The sequence below is a fragment of the Schistocerca americana genome, chromosome 8, assembly GCF_021461395.2.
Source record: "Schistocerca americana isolate TAMUIC-IGC-003095 chromosome 8, iqSchAmer2.1, whole genome shotgun sequence".
Lineage (NCBI taxonomy): Eukaryota > Metazoa > Arthropoda > Insecta > Orthoptera > Acrididae > Schistocerca > Schistocerca americana.
The window spans coordinates 418,199,335-418,221,172 of NC_060126.1; the positions used below are offsets into that span (position 1 = coordinate 418,199,335).

The following is a 21,838-nucleotide window of genomic DNA, read 5'->3' on the forward strand; positions in this document are numbered from 1 at the left end:
TTTCAGGTTTTGCTGTTGGGAGCAGAGGAAGGTCTCTTTTCATTCAACACAAGTGCAGTGAATACTAGTAAGCCAGTTAAAATGAAGGGTGTCAGCAAAGTTCATCAGATGTCAGTCCTCCCTGAGATCAGAATTGCTATTATGATAGTAGGTATGTAAATATTCTTTTGATTTCATACTGATTTTCCCAGATACTAAATAATTTTCTTGTGTACCCAGTACTAGCACTACCTACAGTCAAGATAGAATTCATTTGCTCTTTAAAGAGTGTGGGCAGTGTAGGACATGTGATCAGCCAATACTGTGAACTGGACTAAGACTCAGGCTAGGTACCTAGCTTTAGTGAATAGTGTACTATCACTTTTACTACTTGAGTGTGCTTCATGTACAGACTCAAAACTGCAGTTCATAGTGAGTTTTTGCCCAATCTTTCTGAATCATGATGCAATTGGACTGGCACTACCGGGTTGGAATTTAATTTGTTGTTGTTGTTGTTGTTGTTGTTGTTGTAGTAGTTAAAGGATATAGGGCATGTCAAAGTATTTACAAGTTTAGACCAATTTAAAATAAGCTAATTTGTATACACATATTTTTACAGACTTCTAGTTAGAGACAGTCATTAGATTTACTCCTGGTATACAATACTTTTTTTTTTACAAATAACTTATTAAATAATGTAATGCCACACTGTTCACTCATCTCTTACTACCAGTCACTGCACACACTATATGTGCATTATTTCACAACACTTCACTCAAGACAGACAGACACACACACACACACACACACACACACACACACACACACACACAAAACGTGATCTCTGGGCCATTTTCTTTACCGCGCAACTTCTCATTTGCTATCCTCAAAAACTGAGTCAGCATCCCTCTATAATGAGTGAGATGTTGAGCTCAGGAAGAGGAAGAGGTGTTAGTATTGTGCTATGCATAGCTTGGATGGGTACATATTTCTAGAAAGGAAAAAGAAGGAAAAAACATAAAGTGAATGTGTTATGTGGAATGTTGGATGTTTTATTATAATAATAATAATTATTATTATTTATTTGTATAGCATTTTTTTAATCAAACCCCTACTCTGTTTTATCTAAGTATTCCTTCAATGCATAAAATGTATTGCATAACAGGTACTTTTTCGCTGCCTTTGTAAATAAGTGTATTTTTGCAGTTTCTTTAATCTCTTTTGGTAATTTATTGTACAGTTTTGTTCCTAGTTAGAAAATGCTGTTTTGAGTTTTATGTTTATTTTTTCTTGGTAAATGTAAGTTGAATCTCTCTCTTGTTGCATGATCATGGAATGAGCTGTTTGTGCAGTAATTACCAACGTTATTTTTGACATATACAACTGACTGGTAAATGTATTCACATGGAGCAGTTAAAATCCCCAGTGTTTTGAACATATCTTTACAATGAGCCTGACTAGTATTTTTGGTTATTATTCTTAAGGCTCTTTTCTGGAGTTTGAAAATTATGTTCATATTTTGTGCTTTGTTCCCCAAAAAAGAATGCCATAGTTAAGAATTGAGTGTACATATGAATAATATGTAACTAAAAGACACTGCATGTTACTCACTGCTCATAGGATTCTAAAAGGCATAGCATGCTGATGACATTCTGTTAGCAAGTACCTGTGTGTGTTCACACCACTTCAACTGAGAATCAATATTCATTTTGCATTTGTTACACAGTCTATAGAGGTGCCATCTACATTTAATTTAACTTTGTCATTTTTCCTCTTCAAACTGAAATTCATGGCATTAGTTTTCTTTACGTTCAATGTCACTTTATTGCTTCTTGACAAATCATAAACTTCCTTGAGAGTTTCATTTGCTTTCTCAGCAAGGAGTTCTCCTGTTTTCTCAGTGACTATAATATTGATGTCATCAGCCTACCTTCTGGAACCCCTATATTAATGTATTTTGGTTCTGATAAGTGTTTTAGTAAATGTTTAGATTCATTTGAAGTATGTGTTATCTCTACTCTTTGTACTCTATCTGCTAGGTATGATTGAAACCAGTCATTAGCTACCACTCGTATTCCTAATCCTTCTAATTTATTTAGTAGAATCTTGTGGTTGACTGTATCAAATGCCTTAGAAAGATCCAAAAATATGCCTGTGACACATTCATCTTTCTTAAGAGCATCAAGTACAACTTTTGTGAATTCTACTATGGCTGACTCCGTATTTTTGCCACTTCGGAAACCAAACTGTGATTCGCTTAAAAGATTGTGTTTATTCAGTTAATTCATTAATCTGTCTTTCATAATTGCTTCTATTATTATTGAGAATGCCGACAGCAGGGAAATGGGCTGGTATTTTCTGTGTCGTCTGCATTACCTTTCTTGAGCAAAGGCACAACTCTTGCCTGTTTTAACTGCTCTGGAAATGTCCCTGATGTGAAGGATTCATTTATTGTATTTGTTAAGGGGCCTTGTATAATCCCTATGCATTGTTTCAGTACACAGATTGGTACTTCATCTAAACCTACAGACTTTTTATTTTTTAGTTTTTGAACGGTTTTATTGACTTCATTCTCTGTGGTTGGAAGTAACATCATTGTATTTAGTGTAACATTATTTACAGGTGTTATATTTGTTTGGGGGAATTTTTTCTGTAACTTCTCTGCAAGGCTTGAAAAATGCTCATTTACATAGTTTGCTAGGTGTTGTGGATCATTTATTACCCTATCCCCCTCCCTTAGCAGTATGTTATTCTGCGTTTGTTAGCCTCTCCCCGTTTCCTTTTTTATAACATCCCAGACTGCTTTGCTTTTATTCTCTGTATTATATATTATTTTGTCATTAAATGACTTTTCTGCATCAATCAGCACCTTCCTATAGATCTTTTTGTATCTATGATATAAATTTAAGAATTCTGGATCATTGCGAGTCTTTTTCATGGAACTGAGGTGTTTAAGTGTTTGTGAGGACTTCTTAATACCTGCTGTTATCCATCTGTTTTTGTGAGATGTTGATACAGACATGCATACTTTTGGAAATGCCTTTTCAAAGTTCAATTTAAGCAATGTGGAGAATTTCATATTCACATTCGTTTCCTTATACACTTCATCCCAGCTTTGTTTTTCTAGTTCTTTTGAAAAATCTTTTATTTTGATTTCTGATAGATGTTGTCTGTAGGCTTGTAGTTTAGGGAATGATTCGATGCTTGATTTTACTGTTGTTATTTGACAGAGATGGTCTGATAGTCAGAGATCTTTTACAGCTACATCACCTTTTCCCCCGTCTGTATTTGTGGACACATGGTCAATTACTGATGCAGTCATTATAGTAACCCTTGTTGCACTATTTGCCAATAGGGACATGCCAAAACTTTGAAGGATGTTTATGAAGGTGCTGCTGGATTCATTTATGATATTAGTGTTGATGTTAATGTCCCCACACAGAATTATGTTGACCTTTGTACTTAAGACTTATCTAGAACTTCTGTTATTTATTGAAAAAAGTGTCCACACTACCTCTGGGAGATCTATACACACACAAAACGCTTATCATCCTGGTGATATCAAGCCCTATTAATTCAATAGCTGATATTTCAAAGTGTTTGTCTCCACTTACTGTACTGAGTCATGCCTTAATTTGAACTGTGTTCCTTTTCTGATATAAATGCATGATCCTCCACCCCTTGAAGTAGTTTTGCAGTAAGAGTTTGCCCTTTCATATAATGATATTACATGTTGGATTTCTGTGTCTCTACACCAGTGCTCAGTAATACAAACTACTATGGAGTTAAAGACTCAACTTCTAATAGTTGTATTTTATTTTTTATTGATTGCATATTTTGATGGAGGATTGTTAAGTCTGTGAAATGCCCTATATTACTCTTTCCAATGGTTTGTTTTTCTTTGTGACATCTGGTATGTGTGATATTTGAAGTGTTAAAATCTGTCTTGTGAGTGATTGTTGCAGTATTCTTTAAACTGCTGAAGGTACTCTTAAGGCAGGGGAACCTGTTATCTGGATTTATCCTAAAAAGACCAAATTTTCCTACCTATGACAACAGATATTTGACTATGTGTGGCTCAAGATCCACCCCTCTATACTTTCATGAATCAGCTGTACCAATCTTCACTTCCCAGTCCTGTTTAGATGTAGACCATGCGTAGTGAAACCCCATCTGTTGATAGTCCTGACGGGCACCAGAGAAACATGAGCAAAGTTGCCTGTCCTCAGAGCCATCCGTAACCCCACATTGATTCGCCTCAGAGCTCCATCTAGATGTGGTCGATCATGACACCGGAACAGCTCAACAAAGTGTACGTTGGTGCCATGAGTCAGGGAAGCTATCTTGTCATCTATGCTATCTATGTCATATGCCCCATCCCTGTCCAAACTGTTTCCCGCCTCCCGCCCCACCCACTACCATTACAGGGTCCTATTTTGCAAAGTCCTTACATAAAGACCCTAGGTCCTATATCACATGACTTAGCCCTGCATTTAGCTTGAAGATACTGGTGGCCTGGTACCCCGCCCCTAAACTTTCCTGTAACTGAGGGCCTACACCTCGACCATGGCTACCACCTAGCAGCAGCACTTTCTTCTTCCTAACACTTTGTACATTCCTAGGCTTCTTGGTCTCGGATGAAGTGTGCTTCACATTTCCTGCTCCTCGTTCTACCTGAGGCTCTTCTCCACTTAACTCTGGCAATGGTAGATACCTGTTTTTGGTGTTGATCATAAAACTGTCAGATCGCTTTCTCTTTCTTCCTATCCTCCTACCAGCTCCCAGTTCCCAACCACCCTCCTCCCCATCTCTCTTGCTCCTTATGAGTTCGTTCCTTGCTTCCTCCAGCTGCGCCTGAAGGGCACAGATTTTCCTTTCCTGTTCTCCAGTCAAAATGTTCCTACTGCATACTCTGCAGTTCCAGGAGAGAGCCTCTTCTGGTCTCTCAACATTCTCCCCACTGCACCCCCCCCCCCTTCCCAGTGAAAATATTTCCTACAAGATTGGCAACAAATCCCTCTACTCACTACCCTATAACAGCTCACACATTTCTCACTCCTGGTCAGTTTCGAAATAATTAAGTTTAAAGAATGTTTTAAATTTGTCAAGGGCGTGAGAATGGCTGTGTGTAAACAAAAAACTGCACAAAGGTCTTATGTGCGGTGGTTGTTGTTCTGTACTGATTTAGAGATACAATGACAGAAGAATGAATTTGTAATTACTTTGCTTTTAGAGAATTTACATTATCTGGCATGTTTGGTCAGGTTTTTAAACGTTTATAACTCGGAAAATTGTGGCCTAGATCGCGTCTGTCTAACAAGTAAACAGTACAAAGTGTGTTAGTTAAATACGGTTTAGAAATGTTTAATTACACTTTTATTGTGACAATAGACACTGATGAAACTAGTAGCTGTCTTTCTTTAACCAAATTTTGCACTATCAAGAAAACTTGAAGAGAATGTTTTGTGTTTGTCACACAAAATTTTGGGTTATCAGGACTTCAGGTAAAGAAAAAGTTTTTTCAAGAACAAGCTCTGCTGGGACACTAATATTCGGTTGTGGAACAAGAACGGACACTACAGCAAGCATACAAAACAAGGAAAATTTAAAATTGACACTATTTCCTCTTAAATAAGTTCTTTTAGCAGGCGAAGAAAATACCGGTGATCTCACTCAGCGTCCATCTTGTTACTGTTTACTGCTGGCAAGTAGAGTTGCTTCTGGATGGATGATGGTAATGTACTGTGCTCACAAAAGGTCTCCCAGTGCCACTGTCGGATGTGGCTGTACCTGGAACCCAAATCAAAGATGATAGCTATTTAGGTATTCAGCTATCCTGTAGTTGGAAATTCTCATTTCCCTCATAGCAGTCTAATGGCAGTTAGTGCAGGTTTGCTGGTGGCACTTACGTCGGATGCCAGAGGCACTGTTAATAAGGTTATCTGCCAGTTATTTGGAAATTGAAATAATTCTCAAGAATCCACATGGAAAAACTGAGGAATTCACTGGGTATTTCCATAGAGAATATCTGTTTTAGGAAATGTGTTTCTGTGTGCTGTGTCTTAAATGGTGAGACGCGTCAAACAACACAAGACGGTTGTGTCGAACGCTGCCATCATGCATGCCTGGGCCAATTGGATGAATCTCCAATGACACAACACTACCTCAGCATTGGACAACACACAGTCTATGTGAATACAAAGATTATATTCCCAGTTTGTCCTTATAGGACACTCCGATTCAATATTCTAACTTATTTCAACCTGGAATTCTGCACTTGTTTCTTTTGGATCCTGATCAGGAAAAGGAGTATTTTGGACGACAAGCCTGTTGCAGCACCGTGAAGGATCTATATAGCCACCAGTTTTGGGTCAGCTTGTAGCCACAGCTACGTCCAGTAATAACACGCGCTGAATATCACACCTTAATTCATAGTAGATACCACAAAACAAGGCTCAGTCATCCATTGGTAAACAACAGCACCTACCTGACGATTTTGAACATCTACCTTGAGAACATATTGTGGGATGTACACGATGTGATCTCATGGCACAACTAACAGTTGTGTATTCATTATATTGCTTTTTTCATTACACTTTTAAAAAATCAGTCTTAGTGTATTGAGGAGGAGGTGGTAGATCTGAACTTTACTATGAATGAACTTGCACTCCTTTGTGGGGTATGACCTTATATTAATATGAAATTTTATGTAAGTGTTATATTAGACATAAGAAAAAGTTCATCTAATGTGTGTAACAGGTTTTTAATAAACTGTGCAGCTTTTCCTTTTTTCTAAAAAAAAAAAAAAAAAAAAAAAAAAAAAAAGGGGGCAAGCATACAAAGGATGTAATTTGAAAATTTGTTATACACTTTCTTTGCCCTATAAATAGTTTTTCTAATGTGTTCTGTGGTAAGACTAGAGAAGCGCAAGTTCTGGTGTTGATTTACAATTTTGTTCTGTAGTTCAGCAGACACGTAATTTATAGTGCCAAAAATGTATACATTAATTACTGCTAGTCTCTCTCTCTCTCTCTCTCTCTCTCTCTCTCTCTCTCTCTCTCTCTCTCTCTCTCTCTCTCTCTGTGTGTGTGTGTGTGTGTGTGTGTGTGTGTGTGTGTGTGTGTGTGTGTGTGTGTGTGTGTGTTTACTTACTTTTGATAGAAAAAGAGCTAATGCTCGAAAGCTAGTGTGAATGCTGTTTTCTGTTACATGTTTCTGTGCTCTCTGCATAGATCTATAGGTGAGTGGTAGCCTTTTCCTTATTCTGCTAGTCTCACTGTCTAGAATTTCAGTTATTGTTACTCTCGGTCTTATGGTAAGTGAACAGAAGCTTACAATATGTTCTATTGTCTGCCTTACTGGTACTCTGATTGTCTTCTTCTGAATTACGAGAATATAATTTACATTTTCACTGTGTCCCCATAGTAGTAACCATATCTTAACACAGATTTAAGATAAAATACCTCAGCCAGATGCTTAAGTGTGATTTGCAGATGTAGAATATGTTGTTCTTCCATATTCTAAAGTTACACATGTCATCAGTCTCTTATGTAGGTACATCTTTCTTGATAACTTAACTGAGAGGTTTGCAAGGTAGTTTTTTAAACATAATCCCTAAATGTATTACCCTTTGTTTCTCTTTATTAGCACTTATGATAAGCTGGACCATTTTCTGGATTTTTTTATTTCATTTAATATTACACCATTTGCATTAAACAAAGATAGTGAACTTCCTTTTGTCATATTGTCGATAAGACCCTTCAATACAAGGTTTACAGTCATTTGTCTATACAAGGAATAAAAGAGGTCCTAATTTTGGTTGCTGTGCACTCCCTATTAAACCTCAAGTGAGTTTGATAGTTCACCTCCACAACTCACTGCCCGCTTTCTTTTATTAATGTGCCATAAATTCCATAATGCAGTTTATAGCGCGAAAAAGAATGATCAACACAATAACATAACTTGCTTAGTTTAAGGAAGGTGTTATTTATGTGAGCATGTTCTTAGAATGCTGATCACCTGTTTCACACCAAGAGTTCTACAGCAGACTCAGCTGACCTGTCATTGTTGTAAGCATACCACAGGAACTCATTCATACATTAACATAAATTTACGTAATGAAATAAGTAAATATGTGGGTGACAAAAGTTGTCGGCTAGTGTAACGCTTAATTGTTTTTGAAGATTTCAGCTCTTTCCAGTTTTGTTGCCAATGAAAACCCCATGTAATGAAAAATCATCTGATGAACAATATTTATCACATAATCTTTGCAGCATCTTACGTTGGAAAATTCGGTACTCATGTGATCCAAATTTTCTAGACTTTAACTCCACAAATTGTTGAAGTTTTATTATGGCCTTTTCATCTCTATAAGATCACTGAATAAACCTTTGGTGGACATGTAAGCAATTAATTTCCTGTAGTAGAGCCATAATATCTATTAGACCCAAGCAGAGAGAGTGGACTGTCATATGGATTCCCACTTAAAAGCCACAGACACTTAGCACATTCTGCAACTCTTCTTGTTTGATGAACCATACAACCTGCCAAATGATAAATAAAAAATCTCTGACATTGTGAAACAGTTCGAATTTCTGTGGGGATTGAAACACAGTGTTTTCTTAATTTTATTTTCCAGTTCAACAATTTGTTCTTTTGCTCCAGAAGTCTAGCTAATGTATCTATTCAGCTTACGTAATATATCAGTTAACATTCACATTTATATTCATAATTTTCAATTGAAGATTACAGTTTGAAGCATATGCAAACTGATGAAGTGTAGTACCGACAAAAGATCGTTGCAACTTAGTGACCTTAGAATGCTGAAATGATTGTCAAGTGGAGTCTGATTAAATTTTGCTGTCTGAAAATAGCTGAAGCCTCTTTTCCACAAGTATTTAGATATTGTTAATGTACTTTCAATAGTTATGCTGGGGGACTGCAGAGTTCTTTTGGAAGCAAAGGTGTTGCATTAATCAGTGAGAACATTTGTAGATTTCTTTCTTTTGTGAGCCTCTTGAGTTTTTATGGAAAGTGTCGTTAGGAAAATAGTAGTTACTTGTATTTACTAAGTTGTTCATATCCATTGCGAATGATTCCATTACCTCATTATCTTTGAATTTTACAACTTTTATTTCCCTGGTGAATTTTACACTTTTCCTCTATGAGGTGCTTTCACAGTAGATTGATTTTCATATGGGCTGTTCTCAGTATACTTCACAATCACGCAACTTCTAGTTTGTTACACTTCAAAGCTTTCTTTATAAAAGTATTGCTGTGTCCAGTACACTGATTTATTTTGTATATTTTATTGGACAGAAGAAATCTAGCAGACATTGCAACTTCCTCTAGTGTACTATCTTCTCTGCCACAACTTCTCTTATACAAATGTATTCATGGCTGTAATTTTCAGCAACAGTACTTTTTTTTCCCTGGAATAAATTGCAGTCATCAGTTGCAAATTAATTTGTCATGCTCAGAAGCCTACAGAATTGTGATATTATAAATCTTTAGACCTTGGCTATACATTTATGTGAAATATAAAAAAATATGCTACAGAAGTATACTTACTTTAACAGACAGTAATATCTTCTTCTAGAAGCATAATGCCATAGTATTTCTTAGCACACTATGGCATTATCCTTCTATGAAGAAAATACTGTCTGCTAGCTTCTGTAATAAACTTTTTATGCTTTACATAAATGTATAACCAAGGTCTAAAGATTTATAATAAACGTAATTTTGTAGGCTTCTGAACATGATAAATTAATTTGTCAAACCTGGTAAAGATAATAAAAATTTATTTGCAACTGATGACTGAAATTTATCCTGAAAAGGAAAAAAAATCCATCTTTCTCTTGGAGTTTCAACTTGTTTGCTGTTGATAATAAACAAGTATGCTTTTGTTAAGTCATCAAGTACCTACACAATGGTAGCCCCCTGACCATACAAGGATTCCATTATTGGTGCCTAGCTGGAAAATCTCTACATATGTCAAAGAGTGCCCATTGTAACTGGGGCACAGGGAGTCAGGGCAACTGTTATTTGACCAGGTTGCTGTTGCTGTGGCTGGGTGGTGCACCTGGAGAGAGACCCCATTCACAGTGAGTGGCACCAAGGCAAATGACTTGCACCTGAAGCGGATCAAACTTCCTTTTGCTGGTGGACATACTGCCCCAACAATCTCTTCTGAAAGAAAAGTTCACCACAATGTGGAGAGATATGACCCCACAATGTTTCCTTCTCTGGCTATGCCATGGGAGGAATGTAGGGATAAGAGACAAAGCAAGAAATACTCCCCACAATACTTAGTTTGCTCTAGGATTGACAGAGATTGGTTTATGACCACTAATCCTTTATTCTTCGTTGAACACATTGAGGACAGGTTTAGGGAAGTAGCAGTGATTTCGAAAATGTTTAAAAAGACATTTCCCATTCAGTTGTGGACGCTGCTCGCCTGTGACAAGCTGGGTGACATACCTGTAACCGTACCCCCATCCCATGACTAACCATCACTAAGGTGATGGTAAATTCAGTACTACACAGCTGAATCTGGAGGCAATGTGTAGAATATTGGACTAAGATTCAAAAACGAAAACAAGGCAAGCTTGTGATGCCAAAACCATGTTTCAAGAGGTTCTGTAATCCTGAACTTGAACAAGAAACAGGTTGAACTAATGGTAGGTCTCATGGCTGGCCATGGGAACTTTAAGAAACACCTACACATGATTTGTATAGAGGAAGAAGCCCCTAGGTGTGAGGAGCATGAAACAGCACCTCATCTAATCTTCTAATACGAAACTCTTGAGCGCAACAGACACAGAATATTAGGGTCAATAGAGCTTGAAGAAATTGTCTAATAACGAATTAGTAAAGGGTCTCCTGCTGCTTCTTAAGGGTGCTGTTTGGCTATAGTAGAATCACAAGGAGCAAAACCTCACAATAAACTGTTCTAAGACCACTTTGTTTTTGTCTCTCTTCATTTATCAAATCAAACCCCTCATAACTCTCAATATGGTGCAAGGTATCATCTTCCACCATGACCTCCTTGTACAGACCAATGACAAGTTATATACCAATTTGGAGCAATGGAGTGTGTGTTTCATCCGTTGTGTCCAGTGTGGACCGAATGATGACAGGGTTAATATGGGGGCTTCATCTTGGCCTATGAAGGTGACTTGTTCCCTTGCAGGGTCTTGGTGATGGTGTTTCAGTGTGATGTGAAACTGCATGTTTCCTCTCCCATATGGTGGTTCAAATTCATGAAATTCGTGAACATCTCTGAATTGTAATTCCAACCCCCTCTGTGGGGATTAAGCACTTAGTTGCACTTGAACACTCCTTTAGGTCTCCTCTGTCACTCTGCTGTTTGTGTAGAGTTTGGGGAGTACCGTTCTCTCTATTCACCGAACTGCATCGTCTTCCTAAAAGAAAAGAAAAGAAAATCCAGGAATACAAGACTTTTGACCGACACACAAATCAGGAGACTTAGAATAATTAAGATTGTTTGCATCCTTTACGTATGACAATGACATTTGCTGCTGCTATGATGACATCATCCTTTCTATCGATGGTACCCTCATCCTACATGCCTTCTGTGTTGGGCCCTCAGGATGACTTGACTACACCCAGTCTCTTGGTGGTTAGGCGCCCTCTCCTACTATTTCTCACCCACCAACTTTGGAGCATCAGTTCCCCACGCACCGCAGACATTGATTGCCAACCTGCGACCATAGAAGCAAGACCCTCCTCTGGCATCTCTCGGTAGAAAGGGGTCCCTTGGGTCGCTCACCTCCCAGGATTCTACTGATTTGAAACCAGATACTAGGCAGTGGCTGAAGGAGCCAAGTTTTTTTTATCATAGAGCTTTTATGTTCCTTTCCTGTCCCTGAAAGCAGGGCAGAAAAGTTCTCATAGACATTTAAATCGTCCAAGGGAAGATCTGCAAGGCAGGAGAGGTTCCAGTGGTCCTAATCTCTGTACCCAAGGTGGAGTTCCCAGTGGCACCTGTGGAACTGGATCCTCCCCCACACAACCTATTTCAGAACCAATGTGTATTGATGCCGTGTCCTCACCATCGGTGGCAGCAGATGACCCTGGAACATGACCTGCCTCCATAATACCTTCACAGCCCCACAGGATACCGATAGCATGATCCTCCAGCGGTTTTTTTTCACCACCTGGCTGAGTAACAGTGTCTCTTGTGCATCTCCCCTGCTTTCTGCATTGCCCTCCAGGGAACTCAGTTCCCTGCATTGCAGACCCATACCCTCTGTGGTTATCAGGGCTGGTTTTAAGAATCAAGCTGACTGTGACATGATACTGAGTGGATTTTGCAGATACGTTCTGTACACATGCCACTCGATAAGACTTTGGAGCCTTTGGCTGCTGTTAGTGCAAAGATGTGTGGATTAAAAAATCTGTAATGTGCATCTCCGTCCCAAAAGTGAAATGTCTCGAACAGCATTGTCTGCAATGATTTCTCAGCTCCCCCACCCTACCTATTTTTGTGACGTAAATGCCCATAACCCTTTGAGTGGTGGAATTATGACCACTTGTAACGTGCGCCTGGGGCACACAATACTCATTACACCCTGTACTATGGTAAGTTGACGGGCTTCACCAACTCCGACTTCTACTGCTGAGCCCGCTATGCCGTGCAGCGCCCGTGTGCATTTTCCCGCGCTCGCCTGCCATCCATCTTTTACCGCTCCCATACAGACAGGGTATTCACCAAAGGTTTTGCATTCCACATATCCTAATACATTGCCTACATATCGACCAGATGCACAATTACAATTTTAACATCTTACAGCAGTCTCAACATTTGTTAAACTTCAGTTCTATTACAATATTGCTTGAAATTTGACATAAACATTAATATTCACATCGAAATTTGTTTACAGTTTTCTTAACACCATGACATGAAACAAAAAAGAAATGAAATCAGAACATCGATTATACTAATTTATCGAAAATCAGAAGAAAAAATTATTATATGTACAATAGTACAGTGTTGTTGTTGTTACACATGCCCCTGTTTCCAGTAAATTTCACTAAGTGCAAATTTGATGGGAACACTGAACTTTATATTTATACAGGGGTTCTGAATTTTTGCATGAATGTGCCATCATAAAATTTTTGTATCACTAAACTTCCTTTCTCGCACAATATAGAGGTCTATAGTTTTTAATATATCGAGAACATTTACTTATCATTTACTTAAGTGCCTTTAGCACAGTCCATCCTCCTATTACAACATTATTTAAGTAGCAAATTACTCATCATTATTAAATTTCTCAGACAAATAAAACCAAAATTTGGAACACAAACACTTATCTACAAAAGCAGATACAAATACCTATATATACTATAAAACAATTTGTTGCTGCTCGCATTGAATGGCAGTCCATTTCCTTATTTACTAATAAACACACAATAATATTTAAAAAATTCACTACATATATTTGCTGCCTATTATTCAGATTTGGGCAGTCCATTTCGCATCATTTTACCACATCACCTGTACCATACTTTGGTTTTCGGCTGTCCCATCTTTTATTTGGCTTGCAGCATTTGCTTTTTCTTTTCAGCCCTTTTTTCCATACACCTTTACATTTATAGTACATTTGGTAATCTGAAACTCACATAACTACATTAGCACACTGACATTGGTATGCATACATTTACAAAGATTTGTTACATTTAGAATAAAATGGTTTCAGCATAAGATACAGCACATTTACTGCAAATTGCTCTCTGAGTGTACTTAGGTCACTCACTCCTAGGAACATACAGTTTCAGGTCCACAACATTTCTTACACCTAAAGGTCTTTTGGATTTTGGGTAGATCAGGTAGTAAGCATTATCGTGTGGAATGTTCTGTATTACATACGGTCCATTATAAATATATTTAAATTTGGAAATTTCATGGTTCAGTTCACTAGATTTTTCGTGGGTTTTTAAAAGAACATAATCTCCAATTTTAAATTTTGAAACTTTCAGATTTTTATCATGTCTTTTAGATCTAGATTCAGCTTTTTGCTTTGCCCTTTTTCTGACTAATTCTTTCTTTTGACTCAACCCCAAGCTTGTACAAGGTGGAAACTCTAGTTTTTCCTCAATTAAACTTTTACTTCTGCTGCCTAACAAAATTTCTTCAGGTGGGAACCCAGTAGTTTCATGATGTACTGTGTTCATGACATTCTCCAATATAAATCTGCCCCAGGCTCTAAATCATGCCCCCTTCTCTCCCCCCCCCCCCCCCCCCCCCTTGACTTTTCGAAGTATTTTGTACACATCCGGTAACTTTCTCACCTAAATCTCTTTCAGTGTCTGAAACTGCCTTTTTCAACTGTGATATTCCGTGTTCACATTCGTTTACGATCTCAGTTTTAAGACCGAAAACTTTTTCGTCTACTTTTGTTTCGACTAGAGGCTCTACTTTCTCTTGGATGTTGAGAATTTCAACATCAAACCTACTGTTAATATTGTCTATTTCCCCCTGCATAGTATCCATATTTTTGTAAATTGTGTCAATTTCAAATTTCATAGTATTTACTACAGAGCTTAAACTACCCACTTTTTGTTCTACCTGTTCTATTTGTTTACTAATTTTAATTCCTTGTTCTTCTACCTGTGCTTTAAGCTGATCATTCTGTGTTTTGAGCTGATTACTTTGTGTTTTGAGCTGCTGATCAACGTGTGTTTTAAGCTGATCATTCTGTCCTGCAATTTGTTTGGTTAATTGTTCAAATAAATCGTTAATGCTTAAAATTTTCACGCTGTTTTGTTCTACGAAATCTGTGGGTTCCAATCCTACATTAAAATTTTCTTTCGGTTCTTTTTTTATCTGTGGTGAATCAAACATCTCAGTGGATTCGTTCACATACCCGCTATCATCTACAAAGTCATCCTCTACTTCCTGTTTTATTCCTTGCTGTGTTCGAGGCAGTCTCAACATTTCAATCTGCTCGTTAACATGTTCGTGATATTGTATGTACGCCAATTGTCTTCCGCTAGCGCCATCTGTTATTTGGCCGCGTACACTCCTGTCATTCCCAGCCGCATTTTCCATTACGCTCGGCACATCTACTGTGGCTACGTTCTTGTCCATACTGAACGCAAATCACACCACACTACCGTACTTGATGTTCGCTGCTATTTACTTTACTGAATATTATTACAATTCGTGCTACTGAACATCCACTGTTCGGTATTCACATTAATTTGTGACCGACAACAACTGGATGTCCTGTCACGGTCGCCACTTGTAACGTGCGCCTGGGGCACACAATACTCATTACAGCCTGTACTGTGGTAAGTTGACGGGCTTCACCTTATGAGAAAGGATTTTTGTATAGAAATTGACCACGTGTACCTGAATGGAGGCAAATCAGACTTACACCCACTCGGTAATAACAATGATACGTCAAGTAAGTCCGAAATGCAACTACACGTCAGGACGGACAAGAAACAACACAGAAGATGCTACCAATTTGTTAATAATACGGTCGCCAGCCTAATTAGGCATTAACTGAGTTTCTTCCCTGTACAAGTTGATGTACGTTCATGCAAAACAATACGTAGTAACACTGCATAATATGGTAAATTTTAGAACCAGAAAATCTACTGAACTGATAAATTCACTTTCTATACAGATATGAATAAACCATAAATACATAACACCACACTACAATGTTTACTACAAAACGTCGTAGTGGCTATTGATCTGATTAAAATCGGGCATAGGTTACCCTAGAAATAGCACTTTCGAAACACACACACAATGTCAGTTTTGATATAGGTGAAACACTGATAAATTTTGGTTTCTATTTTGGCTTTGACTTTGCTGGTCAAATCAGTTTAGAACACTTCAGAATTCAAATGAATAAAAGGGGGGGGGGACCCTGAATCTGTTATGATCACTGTATTAAAACAATTAATTACTGAAATCATTATGCCCTCAAGATTTCCAATATATGATTTACTACTCTTTTTATCTTATTTCCTGCTCATTTAAATACCATTATATCTGTCTCTAAATAATCAAGTTTCATTACTAAATCAATATCAAAATTATCTTCCCACTTTGTCAGACCTTTGTTATTCGTCTATTAGTTCATTAACAAAAAAAATTCTTTAAACATCATTCTAACATAGCTAGGTCTGCAGGTAATTATTATTAACACAAACTTCAATTTTTCATCTTGGGACACTCGGATTGCACAACATTTGGAAAGGACCCTGTCTAGGTTAGTTGTGAGGATAATTAAATGATAGGACAGTTCTGGTAAAATTTAAGTTGTTATTGAATAGTATGGGTCAAAAGTAACACTGGTCCACACGAATACAGTACTAAAAGTTTCAACCCATTCGTATTGATGTGGCGGTTGGCAGGCGGCGAGATGGTGAAGCAGAGGGCACATACAACCACAGCATTGGCTCTTGATGTATCGGCACTTTACTTCTTCATAGCATCACAATACTTTTCCATTTAGTGCCTATGGAATTTTGCCATGCTGTATAGGCGTCGGAACGGCATATCCGAGGCTCAATGAAACTACGTCTTCCAGGAGAGCCTCCTCGCTCCAGAACGTGTTACTCGGACCAATGCCCAACTCCGACTACTACTGCTGAGCCCGTTATGCCATGCAGCGCCCGTGTGCATTTTCCCGCACTCGCCTGCCATCCACCTTTTACCGCTCCCCTACAGACAGGGTATTCACCAAAGGTTTTGCATTCCACATATCTGAATACATTGCCTACGTATGGACCAGACGCACAATTACAATTTTAACATCTTACAGCAGTCTCAACATTTATTAAACTTCAATATTATTACAATATTGCTTGAAATTTGACATAAACATTAATATTCATATCGAAATTTGTTTACAGTTTTCTTAACACCATGACATGAAACAAAAAAGAAATGAAATCAGAACATCGATTTACTAATTTATCGAAAATAAGAAGAAAAAAATTATTATATGTACAATAGTACAGCGTTGTTGTTGTTACACACTGGCTCTCGAAACTTTGATCACAGAGCTTGATCTTTGTCTCTTGAATACCGGTGACCCCATACAGTTCAGTATGGCATATGGATCTGATTTATCCATTGATCTTTCGTTTTGCAGCTCTGAGCTTCTCCGCTCCATCCACTGGAGAATCTGTGATCATTTTCAGATCGTCCTACCCCCCCCTCAGCATCACTAACTGTAGTGTCCACACAGATGGGCTCTTAACAATGCTGACTTTGTCTGTGGCTGCCTTAGCATCCCGCCATGTCGAGGTATCAATACAGTTGTCAGGAGCACCATCGCAGCCATTCTGTCAGCAGCAGACTTGGCAGATTCCCTATTCTGCGGAACCCGCTCCCAATTTTGTGTGGAACTTCTTGTCACACCATAATTTCCATGTTCAAGTGCTACTTCCCACGTGACCCCCCCCCCCCCCCCCCTTCTGCTCCATATGTCTGTGAATGGGGTCCTGCAGGGCTCTGTATTCAGTTCCTCCATTTTCTTGTGGCTATCAATGGTCTAGCTGCAGCTGTGGGGTCTGTAGTGTCACCCTTCCTGTATTCTAAGGATTTTTACATTTACTATTGTTCACTATGGGTATTGCTGTACATCAACTGCAGGCTGCCATATGAAAGGCACAGTCCTGGGCTCTAACCCATGGCTTCCAATTTTCATTGGTCAAGACAAGCATCATATACTTTTGTCAGTGTCATACTGTCCATCCACAACCAAAACTCAACCTTGATTGACAACCAATTGCTTGATGTGGTAGAGTCTTGTCACTTTTTGGGACTGCTCTTCGGTGCCCAGCTGATGTGACTTCTCAATCTTTTCCAACTTACGTGAACATGCTGAGCACACTTTAATACACTCCGCTGCCTCATTAACACCAGATGGGGCGCAAAGTGCTCTACAAATTTGCAGCTTTACATAGCTTTGATCCTGTCCTATCTTGATTATAACTGTCTGGTATATGGCTCAGCATCACCTTAAGCATTGCAGATGCTGGACCTGATACACCATTGTGAGATCTGATTTGCAACAGGCACTTTTCTGACCAGCTCTGTGAACCGCCTACTTGCATAGGCTGGAACCCCTCCACTGCACATCAGGCACCATCTATGTGATAAACATGCGCTGCTCCCACGGGCATCCAAACTGCTGTCCTTTATCCTGGTACGGAGATCCATCTCGCACAATACAGGCCCAGGCCTGGAGTCACAACCACAATTAGCATGCAGTGACTCTGCTCTGAACTCCAACTGCCCACACTCTCTAGTCAGGGAGCAATCCGTATATCCACATGGCCTTTATAACAAGACTCTTTTGACCCTATGCTTTTTCACCGCCTGTTTCTGGCCTTCTTTCGTGCATTTCTGGCCTTGGCTCTATGATAGACAGACAAATTGGTTTTCTGTACACACATACAAGGTGCAGTGTACAACACTCCCCGCCGAACAGATGCAGTGTATGCCATTTCTTAAGCCCTCAAGTCACATTTATTTTTGTACCAGCAAGACATTCTGTATTGGCAGTAACTCCCTTAAGAGTCTTCAGGTTATTGACCTGTCCTCTCCTCGACACCCACTCATTGTGGCTACCCGGGATATCCTTTCTGATCTCTGTCAAGCTGGATTGTTGATCATCTTTGTCTGGACCCCACCTCATGTTGGAATCCAGGGGAACGAAAATATTGATTGGTTGACCCAGTTGGCTACCAGGATGCCAACTTTGGTGATGGGAATACCGGAGCTGGACCTTCAGTCGACACTACATCATCAATTGTTCAAGACTTGAGAACATGTATTGTTGTGCCCTGGTTTCTCTGAACAAACTGAGTAATAACGGGAACCACGACCATATGGCAGACTTCCCTTTGTGCTTCTCACAGGGAATTACCACTCTTATTGATTTCATGTGGGCGATGCTTGGATGACACATGACCACATCCTGCGATGATGTGAGAATTCACCCTAACACTTTTCTGATGGCTCACATCCTACTGGACTGTCCTAATTTTACCACATGACAGTAAATCTGCTGACAAACTACCTCTGGGGTTTATCAGATTACACCAAAGCTGCTGATCTGGTCTTACGTTTTATCTGTGTAAGTGGTTTATATTGAGGTAGAGCTCATTGGCCTCATCAGCTGCTTGAGGGATTGGAGGGGTGCCCCATCGCATGCTCAAACACCAACATAGCGAGCCCATGGCTGCCCTTGATAAGTGGTCTGGTCTGGCCTGGCCTCTGCCCTTCCCACCTTTTCAATTCTTCTTAGCATTTTACATCTGTCATTGGATCGCTGTCTCTTACTCATTGTTCTCTTTCCTGAGATTTTATCAACTTGTCTGCATTGCCAGTTTTTCTTGTGGTACTAGAGGGCGGGGAAACACCTGTCAGATGCAGATGGTGTCTCTACAATTGTGTAAATGTCTTGGGGGGCCTCCACTTGCATTACCTCACCCCTCCTCACTTCTGCTTGCTTCTGTCTCTTGGTTTTATTGATTACAGTTGGGTTCATCAGGTTTTGTCCTTCGTCTTTGAGGACATTTAGGATGGAGGGACTGATGACCTCAAAGTTCTGCCCCCTTTAACCTCATCATCCAGTCCAATCTTATGACCACTTCATACCAGCAGTTTCCACTCTGATTTTTGTGTTTTGTTGTATTTATGGTATGTGAAGTTCAGAACTCAAATGTCAGTCTGCCATGATCATAGTCACATGACGGGAATTAAGACATTGAATATGGAATGGAACTTGGAGCTAAACACGCGGAATGTTCCATTTCAGAAATTGCTAGGGAATGCAATATTCCAAGATCCACAGTGTCAAGAGTGTACTGAGAATACCAAATTTCAGGCATTACCTTTAACCGTGGACAATGCAGTGTTTGACAGCTTCACGTTATGACTGAGAGCAGCGGCATTTGCCTAAAGTTGACAGTGCTAACAGACAAGCGACACTGTGTGAAGTAAGCGCAGAAATCAGAGACATATGACAAACGTGATTGTGAGGACAGTGTGGTGAAATTTGGCAGTAATGGGCTATGGCAGCAGAAGACTGATGTCAGTGCCTTCGTTAACAGCACGATCGCCTGCATCACCTCTCCAGGGCTCATTACCACATTGGTAGGACATAAACAACTGGAAAATGGTAGCCTGGTTGAATGGGTCGTGATTTCTATTAGGTAAGAGCTGATGGTAGGGTTTGAATGTGGAACGGACCCCATGAAGCCATGGACCCAAGTTTTAGACAGTGCACTGTGTGAGCTGGTTAGCTCCATAATAGAGTGGACTGTGTTTACGTGGAATGAACTGGATCTTCTGGTCCTACTGAACCGATGATCGACTGCAAATGGTTATTTTCGGCTTCTAGGAGACCATTTGCAGCTCTTCAAAACTATTTGGAAATGTCTTAAAGCAAATGTGATAAGATACAACAAAAGTATCAGAGAAACAGTTGAAAACAATGAGTATGGCAAAGACAAAGCATAAATTTATGTTGGATAAACATCACATGTCATCTGTGAAGATTCCAGGTGTGGGATTTTCTCTCTGTTGTCAGTATTTGCAATAAGTTTTTTAAGCATTTGAAAAGTTGTTTGAATTTTGAGACAGTCAAGGCGATGAGGAGATGAATCTGTAACTGCCAGTTATTCTTTTCATTATTAATTTCACAAGAGAAATGCCAAATGAGCTTTCTAAAGCCATTCAGTGTATGGAGAAACAAGAGTTGTGTGGAGATGATGATGTTCCTGTAGAAATTTTTCAATCTGGAAAAAAAGTAGCCCAGAAGCTCTTGCAAAATTGTTTACAGACTGTATGTAGAGAAGTGTGTACCTTAATACTGTTATTTAAAAACAAAGATGATGTGACTTACCAAATGAAAGTGCTGGCAGGTCGACAGACACACAAACAAACACAAACATACACACAAAATTCAAGCTTTGTGTTTGTTTGTGTGTCTGTCGACCTGCCGGCACTTTCATTTGGTAAGTCTCATAATCTTTGTTTTTAGATATATTTTTCCTACGTGGAATGTTTCCCTCTATTATAACCATATCATTAATACTGTTATTGTACTACTTAACAAAGAAAAAGACAGAAGACAAAAACTACAGACCTATGATGCAGTGTAAATAAAGTAAAAGATATTTAATGTTGCCACCATCCTCACAGAAAGAAGATTGATCACATAAAGAAATAAGCTGGCTTTAGTAAGTAGCTGTAGCACAGTTAATGACTAGCAAGTAGGGGAAAATTACTAAATTGAGCATTGAATATGGATTTTACCAATTTACCAAAGATTTGCAATTTTGAAAATGCGTCACTCAGTTTCAAGTAAGGTCAGTAAAAGGAACCAGCTATTGATTTATTCTGATTGTCAAGTACAGCGTCTATTCATACTAACTCACAGTTTCACAGCAATGGCTTCTAACAGCAACAGTCACTACACCACCAACAGTATTTATTTTATCCTGTCTGAACACTGTTAGGTAAGAATTTGAACTAAACTTTCCTCTGGCTTTAGCTAGCTTGTAGTAACTATAATGGTTTTAGCTTCAGTGCTTTCTATTAGCACATCGAGCTCTGGTTCTTTACTAACACAGCTACAAAAATGGGAGACGAATTCGCTGTCTTTCTGCATCAAATAATCAGTTGTGTGATAGATGTCATTTTCAGTTGTTTCTGCCAGATTTCACCCATGATACATGGCAAACAACTGATGTAGCATTAACTGTACTTTGATCATAAATAGCAATGATCATGGCCAGTGTAAGAAAGAAAAAAAAGAAAGAAAGAAAAGGTGATCATTCTCAAGAATATATCAGT

At 38.9% G+C, this 21,838-nt stretch overlaps 1 protein-coding gene across 1 annotated transcript in view; it reads left to right on the top strand.

Moving 5' to 3' along the window:
* LOC124545374 (citron rho-interacting kinase) overlaps positions 1-21,838 on the top strand; it is a 213,184-nt gene that overhangs the window by 158,251 nt on the left and 33,095 nt on the right. The window contains exon 28 of the mRNA XM_047124284.1: positions 7-151. Coding sequence (XP_046980240.1) covers positions 7-151 — 145 coding nt within the window. The remainder of the gene's footprint in view (positions 1-6; positions 152-21,838) is intronic.